The sequence below is a fragment of the Salvia splendens genome, chromosome 10 (genome assembly GCF_004379255.2).
Source record: "Salvia splendens isolate huo1 chromosome 10, SspV2, whole genome shotgun sequence".
NCBI classification, from domain to species: Eukaryota; Viridiplantae; Streptophyta; class Magnoliopsida; order Lamiales; family Lamiaceae; genus Salvia; species Salvia splendens.
This window is the reverse complement of record NC_056041.1, coordinates 658,690-677,261: the sequence shown is the minus strand read 5'-3', so window position 1 is coordinate 677,261 and position 18,572 is coordinate 658,690. Positions and strand designations below refer to the sequence as shown.

The 18,572-nt window shown below is 37.5% G+C and overlaps 2 protein-coding genes and 1 pseudogene across 2 annotated transcripts; 1 reads left to right on the top strand and 2 right to left on the bottom strand.

Moving 5' to 3' along the window:
• Positions 1-222: 222 nt before the first annotated feature.
• Positions 223-8,196, top strand: LOC121752171 (long chain acyl-CoA synthetase 4-like). The gene is made up of 19 exons (XM_042147095.1): positions 223-545; positions 1,852-1,915; positions 2,054-2,143; positions 2,556-2,612; positions 2,899-2,947; positions 3,075-3,151; positions 3,381-3,420; positions 3,510-3,604; positions 3,753-3,920; positions 4,055-4,165; positions 4,243-4,330; positions 4,639-4,705; positions 5,264-5,339; positions 5,419-5,536; positions 5,870-6,115; positions 6,197-6,336; positions 6,661-6,843; positions 7,206-7,325; positions 7,895-8,196. The coding sequence occupies exons 1-19, from the start codon at positions 394-396 to the stop codon at positions 7,928-7,930; spliced, it is 1,977 nt and encodes a 658-aa protein (XP_042003029.1). The 5' UTR covers positions 223-393; the 3' UTR covers positions 7,931-8,196.
• A 316-nt stretch (positions 8,197-8,512) lies between these two features.
• On the bottom strand, positions 8,513-13,117 carry LOC121753296 (annotated as a pseudogene).
• A 642-nt stretch (positions 13,118-13,759) lies between these two features.
• On the bottom strand, positions 13,760-18,194 carry LOC121752202 (endoglucanase 6-like). The gene is made up of 9 exons (XM_042147144.1): positions 17,758-18,194; positions 17,467-17,679; positions 17,103-17,303; positions 16,030-16,119; positions 15,768-15,932; positions 15,229-15,513; positions 14,800-15,148; positions 14,641-14,715; positions 13,760-14,557 (listed from the first exon to the last, which is right to left on the bottom strand). Exons 1-9 carry the CDS (start codon positions 17,971-17,973, stop codon positions 14,259-14,261), a joined length of 1,893 nt encoding a protein of 630 aa, XP_042003078.1. The 5' UTR covers positions 17,974-18,194; the 3' UTR covers positions 13,760-14,258.
• Positions 18,195-18,572: the final 378 nt, after the last annotated feature.

The window sequence follows — 18,572 nt, the reverse complement described above, 5'->3', positions numbered from 1 at the left end:
TGAAATTTAAATAATAATCCTTGTGTGTAAGATGATCAAATATTAATAGAGTATAATTTTCGCAAAAAACGGAAAATGACGTGTTTATAGGTGGAATTTAAATTTGAAGTTGATATGTGAAATTAGAACCGCGTATATTTTTGTATTTTGACATAAATGCCCTTTTAAAGAAATTACGTAAATAAAATGAATTCTGTACACCACAAATTGGAGTAGAAAATACAGATCTCGTCTCCTCTTCGTATTTTGCCTTGAAGTCAACTACAGTATTTACTGGGAAAAACTAGCGAATTTCAACGTTTTAAGCCTTAGCCTCATTACGAATTCTCGTGTGTGTATATACTATATATTTACACTCACATTTCTTCTACGGAGACAGAGAGAGATTTGAAAATGGCGAAGGACAAGTATATCGTGGAAGTTGAGCCAGGGAAGCCTGCCAAGGACGGAAAGCCGTCGACCGGACCGGTTTATCGGAGCATTTATGCTAAGGATAGTTTTCCGGCTCCGATTCCCGGACTTGACAGCTGCTGGGATATTTTCCGGTGCGATTTTGTTTTAATCTATGCTTTTGATCTGAGAACTACGGAATCGTTTGTGATTTTACTTTCGGTTTGGATTTGTCAACGTTTGCTCGTGTTTTCGTGAGTGTGATGATGATGCCTGTGTTTTGAATCCGTCAACTGTTTAGATGTGGTTTGTTGTTTAATGATTCTATGTGGAGCTCAGCGTTTGTGTTTATCTGCGAATTGTTGAATTTGGAGCTGATTTAGCTGTGTTTAGAGATTAGTGCTTGTTTTATGTTCGTGAGGGTTTTGATTTGAAACATTTTGTTTTGTGCGATTGAATCTGAACCTGTAGAAGATGCGTGCATCGAATCAACTTTTTGACTGAGATATGACGGATGAGATAGTGGTGTTTTATCTTATTAGAACTGAATCCGTCTACTGTTGCGATGTGCTGTGTAACACTACTGATTCTGTGAGCTCAGCGTTTCCGTTTATCTGCGAATTGTTGAATTTGGAGCTGATTTCACTTTGGAGATTAGTGCTTATTTTTTGTTCGCAATGGTTTTGAATTGAAACATTTTGTTTTATGCAATTGAATCTGGTCTCTAGAAGATGCGTGCACGGGAACAACTTTTGATTGAGAAAGGTTTAAAGCTGTGGGGGCCCATGACTGATGAGACAGTGCTGTTTTTATCTTATTAGAACTGAATTTACGGAATTTAAATATGATTATATGCATAGAGCATATCGCCTTTTTGGCATCATGTTCTAGCATCGTTGACATCTACGATCTGGATATTCATTATCCCTCATTATATGAAGTTTTTCTTCTTCCTAATTGACCTGGCATGCAATCACTAGTATGAACATGAAATGGGAGATACAATTTGATGACTAAGAGTCAGAAATTCTCAATATACTTGCAATAACCCCTGAAGAACAAATATCAAATTTACTTCTCTTATTTGTGTGGGTGTACATCTTCAATTTGTGCTGGTTGTATAATCTTTATGGATTGTCTCAAGTAGATATATGTTCATACATGAAAGAAAACTAAAATCACTGGATTTCCAGAAAACGTAGTCAAGATATTAGAAGTCTATGCCCCTCTACCCTCCAAAGAATACCAAAAAAAGAACAAAATATACTTCTGATTCTTCTACTAAGAGCAATAATAATAATCGTGATATAAATTTACAAAAATCCATAAACTAGTACATGAATAAGATGCAAACTTAATAGTGTATCCGACACATGCTGCATCTCTTAGAGAGTTTCCGAGCTTCCTGTTTAGTGTTTACTAAATTACCTTCCTAAACACTTCACCTGCTTTATGGTGCAGTTTGTCGGTAGAGAAATATCCCAATAACAAGATGCTTGGTCGCCGTGAAATTGTCAATGGGAAGGTACGTGCTACTGGTCAACAAAAGAGTTGTTTATATTTCAAACTTCAAATTTCCCTAAATTTTTCTACAATGTGTTTTCTTTTATCTCCTTCCATGGAAACATGTTGGCTAAGCATCATTATTGGTCTACCTAACCAGCCAGGTAAATATTTATGGATGACTTACAGAGAGGTGTACAACATAGTTCTGAAAGTTGGTAACTCCATCCGCAGTATTGGCATCGAGCAAGTAAGTATCACTGGACTAGCTTTTTTTTGAGTTGTAGTTATAGACTAGCTTACCTAATCTAGTTGTTATATTTTTCTACCCTATAAAAGGCACATTGTCAAATTGCTATGTTAAAAAGAAAAAGGAAAAAAATTGCTATGTTCTCTAAAAAAGAATCATCTGGCTGGAAATCTAAACTATAGCTACTATGTAGTTAATACTTATCATTGCAGTAAGTCACTGTTAACAACTAGATGTAATTCACACCTGTTCTTTTTCCAGTTTTAGTAAGGGCATCTAAACGCTTCCACCGTTTATGTTTTTAGACATGAAATTGCAATAATAATTAAGTGATGAAATTGCAATTTTTATCAGTTTGTTGTAGTGTAATGGTTTCCATCTCACCCTCCCTCTAACTGGCTAATTATGTTAGGGAGGACGTTGTGGAATCTATGGTGCCAATTCACCTGAGTGGATTATGAGTATGGAGGTATATCAAGAATTTCTTGCTTCCTTCATTCATCCCTTGTCTTTTACATCTGTATACGGGTGTTCAATCACAAATGGATCTATACCTTTGACTGCTCTTATTCTATGTATAAATATGCATTGCATCCTAAAAATCTATATATATATGTCAATATTACTTCATTTCACTCCAAGTACATCCATCCCATCTATTGTTAATTGTTATATGCCCTCGGGCCTGAGGCATTGAAAGGTATCACTATTATCAAGAAATAGTTTTTCTTTGCTAACTTGTGATATTTCTGCAGGCTTGTAATGCTCATGGTCTCTATTGTGTCCCTCTGTATGACACGTTAGGTATGTAATCAATCCCTCCTTTACTATAGTTGTCATAATGTGAGCAGATGAAACACAAGTTTAGAGGTTTAAACACCAGAAGTAGATATTCAGCCATATAGTTAATTATTCCCTTTGTATGGTTCAGGGGCTGGGGCAATTGAGTTCATCATCTGTCATGCTGAAGTCACACTAGCCTTTGTAGAAGAGAAAAAGATCTCCGAGGTACATTTGTTAAATTAAAGAAGCAGAAAAATCTCCTAATAGTTTGTATTATAGTATGTAATATGGAAGTTCTTGTCATTATTATTCTTATTAGAATACAATGTTATTGATGAATATACTGAAACGAATTCATATATTAGATTCTGCATCTCAGTATTTAAATATTTGATAGATTTTACCAGGATATCAGTACAAGTAACTTATGCACACTACACTGCTATTTTTGCAGCTTTTGAAAACATTTCCAGGTTCAGCAAATTACTTGAAAAGTAAGTACCTTGTGGATTCATAATTCCTTGAGCATTTTGCATTCATGTTAGTGTTTGTTATAATGATGAGTTTACAACTTCATTTTCAGCAATTGTGAGCTTCGGGAAGGCTACTCCTCAACAGAAGGAAGAAGCTGAAAAATATGGGGCGACTATGTATTCTTGGGATGAATTTTTGTCACTGGTAAGCAGATGGTGTTAATCTGTTACTGCTTTCCTTCGTGTTAGAAGATGGATTCTTGTCACCATCTAGTCTGCGGCCCCTATTAGTTGGAAACACTTTGGTTTTGACACGACATCATATATAAGTCTCCTCCATTTATCTTGTGCAGGGATCAAATAAGGACTTTGAACTTCCAGTGAAAAAGAAAAGCGACATTTGCACTATAATGTATACTAGTGGTACCACTGGAGACCCCAAGGGTGTCATGATTTCTAACAACAGCATTGTCACTTTGATAGCTGGAGTAAAACGCTTATTAGAGAGTGTCAATGAATCGGTAGCTACCTATCTATTTGATTCCCTCATTACTTGTATAATTCAGTTGGGAGACATTAATCTAATCTAACTGTTCTTATTCCTGAACAATATTTGACAAAAAAGCTGCAATTTTCATTCTTGTATATTTTGCAGTTGACCATAAATGATGTGTATCTATCATATCTTCCATTGGCCCATATCTTTGATCGTGTTATTGAAGAGTGTTTCATTAATCATGGGGCCTCAATTGGATTTTGGCGTGGGGTAAGGAGGTTATATTTCATATTTTAAACAATAGAGAGAGCATGACTGATGGAAGGATGATACTTTCTTATTCACAGGATGTAAAGTTATTAACTGAAGATATAGTGGAGCTTAAGCCAACAATTTTCTGCGCAGTTCCCCGCGTATTAGATAGAATTTATTCAGGTTGGTACCTGTCCTTCTGCATATATGTTGCTGATAATTGACTGACTAATTTGTTTGAGATGGGAATGCGAGTTGCTGATTGGAATACTATATTGAAGGATTGCCTTTTCCCTCATGATTGATAACACATTATACAAAATTTTAATTTGTGACAAAAGATCCAATATCCAGCAAATAAACTCACAAAGTTATAGGTTCATTGTTTCAATCAATGTGCTCCACTGAGGCCCCTTTAAAACCACCGAGACCCAGGATTGGACTCTGGATTCTGCTTTTCTCAGTGACCTTGTGTTCGATCTTTATTTCAGGTTTGCAACAGAGGATATCTGCAGGTGGTTTCATTAAAAAAACCATGTTTAATCTTGCTTACTCTTTGTAAGTTCTCATGCATTTTCCCTTACTAAAGTTTCTGATTGATGAAAAAGGATAAAAACAAGAACAAAAACGTAGTACTACAAAGTACTGGTACATGAAAAAAGTTTTGTAATATTCCTTACCAACTACTCCCTCCGTTCCACGGTAGTTGAGTCATTTCATTTTCTGCACTCATTTTGGAAAAATGATAATAAATAGTTAAAGTCGAGAATGAGTAAAGTAAGAGAGAGAATAATATAGAGAAGAGACTTATCTAAGTTATTCTCTCTCTTACTTTACTTTCTCTCTACATTAACTATTTATTATCATTTTTCCAAAACGAGTGCAGAAAATGAAACGACTCAACTACCGCGGAACGGAGGGGAGTATTAAAGTTCACTTCATGAAACATTTTCATGTTTATTTATACTTATCATTAGTGAATAAGCCTCTGTTGGGCCTAACCGTTAGATTTATTCTCTCACTGTGCTCTCAAGCTGTGAGCTCTGTACTTTAGTTGTAGGGCATTATCTTGTTTTCTTGGTTCTAATACCTGCATATCAAACTCATGTTTTCCAGAAAACTACGTCACATGAAAAAGGGTCATAAGCATGCTGAGGCAGCTCCACTGTGTGACAAAGTTGTCTTCAGCAAGGTAGTTTTTTTTTATGGTCTTCATATCTATCTAAGTTGTCACATATGCATGACTTCACTCTCCTGGTATGCTCTTTCAGGTAAAGCAAGGTCTTGGGGGTAATGTAAGGCTTATCTTATCTGGAGCAGCACCTCTTGCCTCGCATGTAGAAGAGTATCTGAGAGTTGTGACATGTTCTTATGTTCTTCAGGGATATGGTATATTCCTTTATCTGGAGCAGCACCTCTTGACACACCCTTTTGTTGGTTTTATCCAAAAGATGGCAACTAAAGTTTACATGTATTTACATGCAAAATGATTTAATCTTGCTTACTCAATGTTACTTGAACTGTCTGTTAATTTGTACAGCTGACCCTTCAAAGAGTCAAAGACTGCTTAAATATTCTATTAAAGAGTCGACTATGACATGTCTTTGCAAACTTACCATGGGATGTTGGTTGCATACAGTTTTTCTGGACTTCAATTGGTGATTGATTGTTGTAACGGTTGGTGTCTTGACGTGTTTGTTTTTTCGTTTTGCATGCGTGTAGGCTTGACAGAAACTTGTGCTGGTACATTTGTTTCAATACCGGATGAGTTGAATATGCTGGGCACAGTGGGACCTCCAGTGCCTAATGTGGATGTTTGTCTGGAATCTGTTCCTGAAATGGGATATGATGCACTTTCGAGCAAACCACGTGGAGAAGTGTGTGTAAGGGGGGATACCCTGTTTTCTGGCTACTACAAACGTGAAGACCTAACCAAAGAAGTCTTTGTTGACGGCTGGTTTCACACAGGTTGCTAATGCAATGATCATATGGGATTGGTCTCAATTCTTAGTTTTGTTTTCTTATATCCAGAAATCTTGTTTTTTGTAGGTGATGTTGGTGAATGGCAGGCAGATGGCAGCTTGAAAATTATTGATCGTAAGAAGAACATTTTCAAACTCTCACAAGGAGAATATGTTGCAGTAGAGAACTTGGAAAACATCTATGGTCTAGTTTCTGCCATTGACTCGGTACGTGCGACTGTTATTGCGTTAACTTCTACATTTGCACTATTAAAAAATAAAGTTTGAGTTCAACTATTTTTATGTGGAATTAGCAGTATTTATCTTTCTTTACTATTTCCTATCTCTGTTTTCTCGTTCTGCATGCTGTTGTTTTTTAGTAACTTCTTGCCAGTTGTGCAATATGCTTCGTATGTTGATACGTCTATCAAATCACTCCATATCAGTGTCATAAACTCAATGGAACATCGAACGTTCCCATGAAGAACTTCCAATACTGTTAAACGTGCTACTTCAGGTTGTCTGAGTTTCATAGTGTTTTTACTGTTGCAGATATGGGTGTATGGGAACAGCTTCGAGTCTTGCCTTGTTGCTATAATAAACCCAAGCAAACAAGCAGTGGAGCAATGGGCTGCACAGAATGGTGAATCAGGGGACTTCGAGACTCTATGTGAAAATCCCAAAGTAAAACAATACTTTGTTGGAGAGCTTGCAAGGATCGGAAAAGAAAAAAAGGTTTCTTCTCTTCTTTAACTTCCTATGGACTTCGATGTGTTTCAGTTATATTTGAACAATAAATTTTCGTTGGATTCTAGTCAATCCAAACTTTTGAATTTTAGCATAATTTTTCATTTTTCGCAATTGTCGCAAAATGGTCAAACCTAAACTAATATGGCAAAACCAATTATTCGTTGTTTTGTCGCCACATCATATTTGACTTTGCCATCGTGTGACAATTGTGAAAAATTTAAAAAGTTTGGATTTTATATTACAGTTTCAAATGTTATAGGAGTCGATGAAAAGTTAGTGATTAAATGACAATTATACCTTATTTGAAAAGCTTTTAATGTGAAGTCTAAGCCTACCATATGTTGCAGTTGAAGGGTTTTGAATTCATCAAAGCTGTCCACCTTGATCCCGTTCCGTTCGACTTGGAACGAGGCCTTATCACGCCAACGTTCAAGATTAAAAGGCCCCAGATGCTCAAGTACTACCAGGTGGGTCGTTTCTCACCTCTCTAACAAGATTATGAATTTAAAATCACAAAGAATAAATAATTTCTGAAATTTACATAAATAAATCACAAATTTTAAAAAATTCAATTGTCCCATTTGACCAAAAATATTTTATTTTAGATTTTTAGGCTCAATATGACATTGTCTAGTTGGTCATTGTTCATGTTGTTACATTAATACACACTTGCATCACTTTTCATCCACATGACTGAAAATTTACCTTCTAGTGCCAACTTAGCATCGCATTTGCCAGGAAAAAGTTGTCGGACGATTGAGAAGTTTTGAAATTTTGAGATTTGTCAATTAAATTATAAAAGTTGAATTTTACCAAACTTTTAATTTTACATACAATTAACCCTAATTTATCATTATTATTTTGAGATATCCTAAAGCTCCAATAAACAAGAACAATATCCTATAGTAGTACTATTTTTATTCATCTAGGTCAATCAAAAAGTAAGCTGGCCATATTACTTATATCTGTAAAATGTTGTGCTTACTATCAATTTGCGCTTATTATGATAGTGATTATGGTACTTGTGTTGTTGCAGAATGCTGTTGACAACATGTACAAGAACTTGAAATAAGCAGCCATCATACGATGAAGGAAAGTCGGTAATATTATGAAAATCCCAGAGCGATGACTGAAATTAACTTATTTGGACTGTGTATAAAATATTACTTGTATTTTATTTATCCTTCTACTCTCTCTGCTGAATGTAATATCCAGATCCTTTCTTTTTCTTCCACCTGACTTATATCTTGAATTTGAATGCCAGTCATTACTTGTTTTTTTAGTGTGAAAAAATTTGTGGTGTTGCTCTTGGTAATGAAATACTACTACCTTTGTCAATGAATAAGTCTCATATTTTATTTTAAATAAAGAATGAATAACACTTCATTCATCTTATTATATTGAAATGTTTTTTAGGCACAGAAATTAAGGCCCTTCTTGGTATTAAAATGAATTGAGGGGTGGGAATGAAACGAATATTTTTGCATTTTCAATTCATTCTCCTCCTAATCTATTCATCTTATCAAGCAAATGAATAGGATGTATGTAGGAATCACATTTCATTCCATCATATCATATCAAGAAAGTACTTTCTTCTTGATGATGAAATGGAATAAAAAAGTACTTTCTTCTTGATGATGAAATGGAATGAAAATAAGAACAAAATGACAATTTTTTGGCATTTTCATTTCATTCTCCTCGTTCTATCATAACAAGTAAATGGAATAGAATGAAAATAGGAATCACATTCCATTCCATCATACCAAGAATGAGCCTATGAAAATTGGAAATGGTTAAACAAAATGGGGCCGGACTACAAAAGAAGGGAGCCCCACGTATGCAGGGTGAGGTACGGGCTGGGACTCACACCTTAGTGGAGGTCGCAGACCACATCCGGGTAGAGGTCTGGTGCAGCCAGACCACACGCTAGAGTTATGGTCTGACATAGAATTTTAAGAGGAATGATGATGTGCTGAGGTATATGTTGCCGATGCAATAAAGAATCAGAGAGTAGCGAACTAAGTAGAGTAGCTATTTCAAAATTCTATGTCGAAAAAATAATTCGAAATGACAGACAATTTGGTACGTTGTTGAGCAGGCACACCTGGATATTTTATTTGGCGTAGAAGCTGCGTTTTAGCCTTGACCATAGAGACTATATTTGGCATAGAAGCTGCGTTTTAGCCTTGACCATAGAGACTAAGGCAATGGATTGCTCTGAACACTGGAAGTTGGTAATACTGATGACAAAATTTGGAGGCTTAGTAATTCTTCTCTGCTATATTTTAATCTTTGATCTGCACACATTGTCAAATTAAGCAGTGAATATAGGAACATGATCATCATCACCAACGAAAATTCAGTAGAGGATATACTATCCCCATTCAATACTATTGGACGTTTCTTTTCGACATAGAGATTAAGAAATATGCTTAGTGTGTTAAGTGGAGAGATAATAAAATAAGAGAGAGAAAATTGAAAAGAGAGTAAAATAGAAGAGAGAATAAATTAAGTGAGATTAAATGTGTTAGTAACGCGGAACGAAGAGGGTATATTTTAAGAAAACTCACCTACAAAATATTGGGGTAGCGCGGACGAACTCCCCTGCTTGTTCTTGCCTTTCGGGGTCCTTGTAGTTGCTCGTGACAGAGATGAGTACTCCTTTCTTTTGTCAAGCGTCTCAAATGAATTGTGCCTTACTTCAAGTTGAGGATGCATTTGGCAGAAGCGTGAAACAAACTCCTTTGATAATAGCCAGCAGCCCCTGAGATCGAGAATTTCCAGGGCAGGGGGAGGAGCGAATGCAGCAAGTCCAGTATCCGTCACCACTGCATCTCGAAGACCAAGATGTACCAACTTTTTAGCTGCCGAGATGTGATATAATGATTCGTTTGTGAGGGAGACGCTTCACAGAGATAAATGACTCAATCTGCTCATGTTTGCCAGGGGGCGCAGTGCGGGATCCTTAATATGTAATAGTTCCAAATCCAGGGTTTCGAGATGACTGAGGCGTTCTAGTGCAGAAAATGACGGGACCTCATCGTGTGCACCACCCAATTTCATTAATCCTAGATAGTCGAAAAACATCAGAAGAGTTAGTTTCGATTAGTTCACCAAAAGAAAGATAGAAACTGAAAAGGAGGCAGATGGAACCAATACCACACCTTTCCCATGTGTTCTGCTGAGGTTGATAACTTTGAGTAATGTGTTCGACTGAACCGTCAACCAGTCCACTATCGCTCAGGTTCAAATCAGTCATTGCATTCATGGAAGACAAAAAGCTATAAGACTGAGGCGCGGAGTTGGATATGTCCAAGAAAGAAAGTCTACTGGTTTCAACATATTCGAAGGCTTCTGAAATGTTACGAATTGTAGCTCCAGAAAAATTTACTTTCTCCAGACGAGGTTTCTGGCCCTCTCCTTCAAATAGAGAACTTATAACGCCTACTCATGTTTAGGCATGTAAGAGAGGGCAAATTTGGCAACATTGTGACTTTCGTCCAAGCAAGGTTTAAGAAACTCAAATTTCGGAACATCTTGAGTGTTGTCACACTTTCATTATATACTTCACTCCCCCAAAGGTCTAAATCTTGCAACTTCGTGAGAGTCTGTGGATTTTACATTATGTCAGCTTTGACAAATAAGTGACAGGTAATTTGCTTCAGAAAAGGTAAAATGAAAGATGAAATGTCAGAAGCACCCACTATAAGTGAAAACCACAATCCTAATAAGGTGCGTAGTAACATGATTCGAGAAGCTCAAATAAGATTTATTAGCAAAGACAGGACGGATGTCGAGCAACATCACACAATGTCTTTCTTAAACGGCTAATCCTACTCCAGAAAAAAATCATTTATAATTAGGAAGGCTCAATACCGGTTTTACAAATGTGAGAGGGCCCTTATAAATATGAGCACCATGATGTTTCTATCACATGCTTTTGCATTTAGTTGTGTTTGTAGAACATCTTTACGAAAGAGGAAATAAAATCTCACTGCAGCTACGACTATTATTATAAACCAAATGAGGATAAAGGGGGATGAAAGTACCAAAACCAGTTTAGTGCAGCTGCAGTAGTTATTGCCCTCAAGTAAACTACATGTGTGTGTGTGTGTGTGTGTGAGAGAGAGAGAGAGGGAGAGGGAGAGGGAGGGAGAGAGAGGGAGTGCACCTGAAGAGAATTCAAAGCTGAATCAGTGACAGGTAAACCACCCAGGTCCAACAGTAATAAGTGCCTCAGTGAAGCGAGAACTGCGACACCATCTGCAGTAACACCTGTTTCAGAGATCCGTAATTTCAAAAGGGCTGGAAGTGATAATAGATGTTGTATTCCAGCATCTGTTATCTTAGAGCATCTTGAAAGATCCATCTCCTTTAAATTTGGCATGCCTGAAAGAAGTGCGACTAGATTCTTTTAGCAAGATTTCAACGAAATATTGAAACTTAAAGCTCTTAGAGAAAAATTGTAAATTGAAATCAACTAGTACTACTTAAAAAATAAAAGCAAACATTGGCCTTATATATAATTTATATGCACCAGATCAGAGTAAGAATTGAATCATGGATGACAGGTTTACTGTAAGGATTGAAAATTATATCACCGGAGAAGAATAGTTTAATGAGTCCAACTGAATAGTCGTAAAAGGATCTGAGAAATAAGGGGTAAGAGATATGAACTACCTGAGTATACTACCACTGAATTAGATTATTTAAAAAGAAAACAAAACAAACTCAACTAACAGCTTAGGGGTAAAAATACAAATGCTTATATGTCTGAATTTCTTCACAATATAAACCAATAGATAATGATAGAACTACAATAGACACTTCTTGTTTCCTGCTCTCACAAAAAAGCCCATACTCCTGCTTTTCTATCAATGTCTAAATCTAGTCTTCCTCACAAATCTAATATGATGCCTGTATTACCCAAATTATGATAGTCCAACTGTGACCAACAATAAACACCAAGAGTTTCATTTACAACAGAGGTTCTAAATATTCATTACAACAGAAGTTCCTAGGGAATTCTTTTGAATTTTCCATATATTCTTATATGAGCCCATATTTCTCTCACCATCAATTCACAAAAAAACTCTTGTTACGTTCCAAAGAGCTGCATTATTGATTAGAAGGAATATATTTCACATGTATTCTTGTTTAGAAATGCAGACTACGACAATTAGAATGAATTTTATAAAAGTTATACAAATTTCTCACCTGTTATATTCCAAAGAGCTGCATTATTGATTTTATGGCAGTCTGCCAAAATCAAAGAATTGAGATAGCGGAAAGAATGCCATCCACTCGGCATCCACAATGCTTTCACCACTTAGGTCGATGTCCTCTACCCTGTATTTGAAAACTCTGACATACGAAAAAAAACATAAATGTAACTGAAGGAGCACAACCACCATCACAGTATAACCTTTCTATGAGCAAGTGATCCATTCCTACATGGAGTATCCACTACAACATTTCCTAAACTAGAACTATAAGCACTATTCCCGAAAAGAAATTCGTCATTATCACACACTTAACGTAACACATTGAACGCAGATAGAAGAACATCATTATCAAACATTTAATGCAACAAGGATGGATCTACCTATGAAGGAGCAATACACATCAAATGCTAAACACTACTCATTCCACAATCAATGAAATTAGGAGTCCAAAAATGAAAGTTCAGAAGAATACATCAGCGATCTTCACTCGCACATTACACTAATCTAATTACTCTATGCATAAATATTTCATATCTATTTCTACTACGCAATGTGATCTAAATTTCGCAGAATCAAAATTATTTAGCCTGTAATTAAACACAAGCAAATCTTGCAAACAAGAAAACATACTCGAACAGATGGATAATAACAACAGGTAATGAAGCAAATCCCTAGGTTTAATAAGAAAGCATACTCGAGCAGCGAGGGATAAAGCATGCGGCGCTGGAGGAGAGCCTCAGCGAGACGAGACGGCATGCGCTCAAGCGTTCGCCGCTGCGTTCGCCACTTGTCGACGGCGACGGCGCTCTCAGTCGCCGCGTCGATGCACATGCGCACCAATAAACTCTCCATCAATTCTAGGTCCTAGATTTCAGCTGCGCCTTCTTAATTCTGAGATTATTTTTCAGGAATAGATCGAAAATCGACGAATGTATAGAATTATTGCGGGTGAGAAGGAAGAAAATTGACTTCGTATACCGAGAGAAAAAAACACAAGAGGAGAAAATAAAGGGCAGAGAAATTCGTTGAGTGGTCTTCACGCACGTCTGTTTAATGTATATTTCCGAATAAATATTTTCTACCGCCATTTATTTATTGCTGCATTCAGATAATTCAGCTTTGAACGCAATTTACTTCTCAGTTTATATAGTCCATGTGCATATTTCGTTACAGTTTTTTTTTAATTACAGTTAGCACCTTAAATTATTGTATTTGGCATCATAATTGTGATGTAAACGCAATTTTATGAATTTAAATTTGAATTGATATTATTATAATTCAATTTCAAATTATTGTTTGGCCAAATGAAGTAACAGTATAAAATTTAATTGTAATTTCAATTTTTTCTTTTATAAGTAAAAAAATTAACTAAAATCACTTTAATTGAATTTATTTTTATTATGTAACTCTACTCTATAGTGGAGTACTTATTTTTCTATACATTTTGAGTTATGCCGGCGAATGTGTGTTGCATGTTAAACCTCTAAATGTTTGATGAATAATTAGAGTTTGCATAGCTTCCCCTGCACAATTATAGCTTCCCCTGCACAATTGCACCTTTATTTAATGTTTTTTCATTTCTCCTAATCTGTATGTTTGCATATTGATTTATTGGATAAAAATTGAATAGCATAGAGAGTTGAGGGAAATCTACATAGAAAACAACAAAAAAAGGATGACCAGAAACAATGAATTGCCTTAGCAGATTGCAAATACATAACCTTTGTGCAAACTAAATTGATATAGAAGACATACAAGAAATGTTGTAAAGTTTACAACATCAAACACAAAAGACACAAGCACAATGGGAAATCAAACCTGCTATGAAGGAACAAATAAGCAAAAAAGATTTTAACTTGTTTTGGACATTTTAAATTAACTTCTCATCTCACTCTCTCAATCTATCCTGTGACTGGTGAAGAGGAGAAGAAAGAGGATGAGCACTTGTTTGAAATTGTCTCTTCACTCCTTTCTTCATCCATTTCTTAAACCTTATTTACCCTATAGCTTCATCTTCAACAACTCCTATCTCAGCTCACGAATCAACAGAGAGAAAACTCAAACTTCAAAATAAACTTCAACACGGAAGAGAGGTTCCTGTTGTGTATAGCTGCACAATTCTTGATCACAGCCCGATAAAAAACCAGAGAGGACTGTGATTGATGTGCATGCTTCTTAAGCAAGAGTATAGCTTGATACTGAGACCACTGCCTGGGAAGCCGAGTGGATATACACAAACTCGATGCTTTTGCCAGCAGCCAGCGTGTTCACCCAAGACGGGAACGAGTAAGAATCACCAGACTTTGTGAGGCCCCATATAGGACCATAGAGTTTGGAAATGTAGAGCTTCAAATTCTTCAAATCCTTGGAAGATTTGTTGGTAACAATTGTGGAGTATCTGTAGTAGGTTTTTCCCCTGGAAACCCATGAAGCCGTAACCTTCTGAGTAATGGCAACCAAACTGGCAGATGAAACTGTGCAAATAAAACCACAAATGTCAATTTTTACAATTCAAGAAACAAGAATTGTATTTTTAGCATATTGAAGCAAAGGCTACCTGGAGTGGGTTTCACCACAGGCTTCGTGGATGGAGTTGGGTGAGCAGCAATCGGCTTAAGAGTAGGAAGCTCCACTGATACAAAAATTGCAAGAAACATTCAGCAACTCTTGCATTTAAAAACTGAAAGGAACGGTTTAGTCATCAAACTTGACTAACCAGGTAGGAGCTGGTTGTAGCCGCTGTGACCGGCATGAAGCCTGGCCAGAATGCCGAGGAGTGGAGCATTGTTGTAAGTTGCAGGCTCGGTTTGCTCATAATTGTCTCTCTGATCAGCAAAATTGTCATAAGCATCAGGACCTCCGACAATGGCGCCAGTAAGAAGATTGGGATCACTAGCCTTCCTGTTATACCAGGTTGCATAGCCTCCCCTGCAGGTAACAAACGTAGGATCCACCTTGTATGACACAATAGACGAAGCCCTGTGGTGCACTTGTCTCGGGTAGTTGTTGCCATACCCAACCATGTAGCTCGTGGCACGTGGGTTGTCTCCAAGGATGTAGTCCACCTACATTTTTCAGCCATAGACAAACAGATGAGTCTTTATGACCAATGTCGGCGAGAAGCTGTTGATGTTGCTGCCTTTACCTGAGATTTGGCGAAGGAAAGTAGCTGAGAAGGAGAGACGTTGCCGCTTGCACACCTGAGGGACTTGCCAGCAGATGTAAGGTAATCAGAGTAGACAGTCACGAGGAATGAAGCACTCGTCACAAACTGCATATTGTTCCATCTCTGTCTGAAAATGAGGCCTCCCGGAGTCTTCTGAGCGTTGCGGTTGCCCTTACCCAAACACGAACACATGAAGAACTCTGCCTTCTCCTGATATTTTTCAAACACAGCAGTGTTTCCCCCACCTTTCCCTGCCATCAAGAACTGCACAGAGGAATATTAGCTTTCATTAGTTATAAGCTACTGTTGTGTATTGCAATAAAAATGAAGTCTTGGCCCTTATGAAGCAACTTTTCTATCACAATAATCATTCAAATTTCAACCCCATATGGTTACTACTTACTAACTTACTACATTAAGAAACAAGTTAAAGTGGTGCACTACTCACACATTAAAGACTAAAACCCCAACAATTTGACATCAATTAAAATTGGGAGGGTAGCATAAGTATGTTGTACCTTAGCAACAAGGGTCTGTACACCAGCGTACTTAACATCCCACCCGAATTCAGTCATGGCCCACCCAGTTCCGCCAAGGGCATCACCATTCTTCCCAAGGTAATTCAAGTAGTACGCATTGTTTGTGGCCTTGTACATCCATGCAGCTCCCCACAACAGTTCATCCTACAAAAGAAAAAAAGAAATAATTAAACAAAAATTAAACTATTTACGAAAAATATTTAAAACCGAGAGAGGTAGAGGTAGAGGTAGAATCACGTACTGCGTATCCACTGACGGAACGGTAGTACTTCTGCGCGATTGTGATGCTACTGTCGTATTTGCCCCTGTACTTGTCCGCGAAATCGAAGAGCTGAAATCAACGGTGAAACACCAGTTAGTCAGATCTGCGAGGGGTATTTTCGACAGAATATATGGAGAGAGGTTATTGTCTGTGTGTGGGCACAACGACCACCGACAGGTGTGTCACGTGACATGCCCGATCTTTGGGGTGATGAACGGCTGAGATTTAAAATAGGTGTTGAGAAGCCCGTGATTTGCGGTGGATACCATACCCTACCACATGAGTCCATTTTATGCGCCGAAATATTTACCGAGCCCCATTAATTGGTACTGTTCCCTTCCATTTTCATCCATTTTATTTAGAGAGAAACATTTTCTTAAAATAAAATTTATTATGTGAATGAAGAGAGATACCTCTTTAACTCGATTTCAAAAAATTACTATTAGCCATGTGAATGTGAAGAAAAAATGAGTGAAATGTCATCTGATTTTAATATTATTAATTTTATAATGAAATGTGAATGTGAGACTTAATAAATGTAAAAACTTCTCCCTAGATAAATGTTGGAAGGTTTGGAATTATATTTTACTGCACAACACAAATACAAAGCAATTAATATACACTGTTTTAAAATATAATAATGACAAATTGGAGCGTGAGTAAAAAAAATACAGATAAAATTCATGATAATTATATTAGTATACCTTTTTATATTCCGTATTATTAAAGCTATTTAAGGTGGGCTATATATGCTACAGTGCACCGACACCAACCAAGCTGACAAAAAGCTGAACTAAACGTAACTGCCTAATAACTGCGGCCGTTTCACTATCGTGCGCACCCACAACCGCTCGCTAAAATGCGCAATCAATGACATCTCTGACTGACTGAGAAGGGGTGTTTACAGTGCAGCTCAATCGGTGTGCGCTCTACTAACCAACAAATCATAAAAATGCGATTGTGTGTGTGTGTGTGTGTTGAGATAATTCAATTTAATGTTAAAATTATCAAAATTATAAATGCGAGTTCCAGAAATGGAAGAATTAATTCACCTGTGAAGCGTGTTTGAGCAGCTCTGCGGAGTAGGCGGAGTTGTAGCGGCGGAACACCATCGAGGCAGCAGCCATGGCGGCGGCGGTCTCTCCGGCGAGGTCCGATCCAGGGCGGCTGGGGTCAATTCTGTAAGCAGCTCGCGACGTGGTCATGTCTTCCGGCCTCTGCCAGCAGTAGTGGTCTGTGTTTCCATCTCCCACCTAAAACAAACACCAAAATAAATTTTAAATTCGTTAATAAAATTGTCTCAATCAATTGAAAACAACATTCAGCAACAGTCTACTTTGAAGAAACAGTCTGATTGTAAACAATTTTTGAGACATAGCTCTTAATTTGAAGACACATTCTAGAGAGTGAAGCTACCTCGCCGTAGAGCACATCGGGTTGGGGGTGAGCTTTAATGAGATAATCAGTTCCCCACTTCACAGCATCAATGGCGTGCCCTAGCTCACCGCTAGCAGCCATTTGCTTCCCGTATTCAAGGATGCTCCATGACATCATAGTGATGGTGAACGCCATCGGCAGCCCGAATTTCACGTTGTCCCCTGCATCGTAGTACCCTCCAACCAGATCCACCTGCAAAAACACATCCCCATGCAAAATTCACCCCCAATTCTCAAATTAGGTCCAAAAAACGAAGAGAAAAATGCATACCCCGCTTGTTTTGCCGTCATTGAGACCAGAATTTCCCCTCCACCGCACTCTCTGGTTTCCTGGCAAGTAACCAGATCTCTGCGCCTCGAAGAAGAGGATGCTCTTGCTCAGAGCGTCACCGTAGTTGTGGCCTCCGGCCAATGCCAGCGGCGCTAGAAAACCAACAATCAGAAACAGAGGAGCTATTGAAAAACAGAGCCCCACAGATTTCTCCATTTGAAATCTTCTGTTTACCACAAAATCACTAATTAAAATAAATAATCTTAGAATTGGAAGTGGAAATCCAATCCACAGATCTGTTCTGCTCAATGAGTGTGAAATTAGTTGTGAACTCACAATGAGCAGAATGTGGGTGGAAGGAAAGAAGGAAGGGATGAAATGAGGAGTGAGAGGAGTGGGAGAATTGGCAGAGATGAAGGCAGTTTATATGGAGGAGGGAAGGCAGGCCCAACGCTACAGAGAAAGGGTGCAGATTATTAAATGATTCATACACATTTATTATATTTTCCCCTTTTGTATGTACCATTAATTCATTTTGCTAATTATTATTTTGAGAAACCATTTAAATTGTTGATATTATGACTTATGAGAGGAGATGAAATTAGGCAGAGGCATGTGCTTGCTTTTGCTACGAAGGAACGCTTGCAGTTATGTTCATACGGGAATTAAGGTGGCAAGAAACATACACGGCGCGTCTAGTTACGCATCTTACTTTTTGATGACTCGAGTTTTAACTAGTACTACTGTGAAAGAATGCCAATGAAAAAAATTGGTGAAGGTAAATCTCGCTTTTATTATTTTCAATTAGTATCAAA

Bases quoted from the DNA above. Each gene is read 5' to 3' on its own strand.
- LOC121752171 (XM_042147095.1), top strand. From the start codon at position 394: ATGGCGAAGGACAAGTATATCGTGGAAGTTGAGCCAGGGAAGCCTGCC. The intron at 3,421-3,509 runs GTAAGTACCTTG...CTTCATTTTCAG, and splicing joins TTCAGCAAATTACTTGAAAA to CAATTGTGAGCTTCGGGAAG. The intron at 5,340-5,418 runs GTAGTTTTTTTT...ATGCTCTTTCAG, and splicing joins ACAAAGTTGTCTTCAGCAAG to GTAAAGCAAGGTCTTGGGGG.
- LOC121752202 (XM_042147144.1), bottom strand. From the start codon at position 17,973: ATGGAGAAATCTGTGGGGCTCTGTTTTTCAATAGCTCCTCTGTTTCTG. The intron at 17,304-17,466 runs GTAGCTTCACTC...TGTTTGTTTTAG, and splicing joins CCGATGTGCTCTACGGCGAG to GTGGGAGATGGAAACACAGA. The intron at 15,149-15,228 runs GTAAAGGCAGCA...TGAAAAATGTAG, and splicing joins TTTCCTTCGCCAAATCTCAG to GTGGACTACATCCTTGGAGA.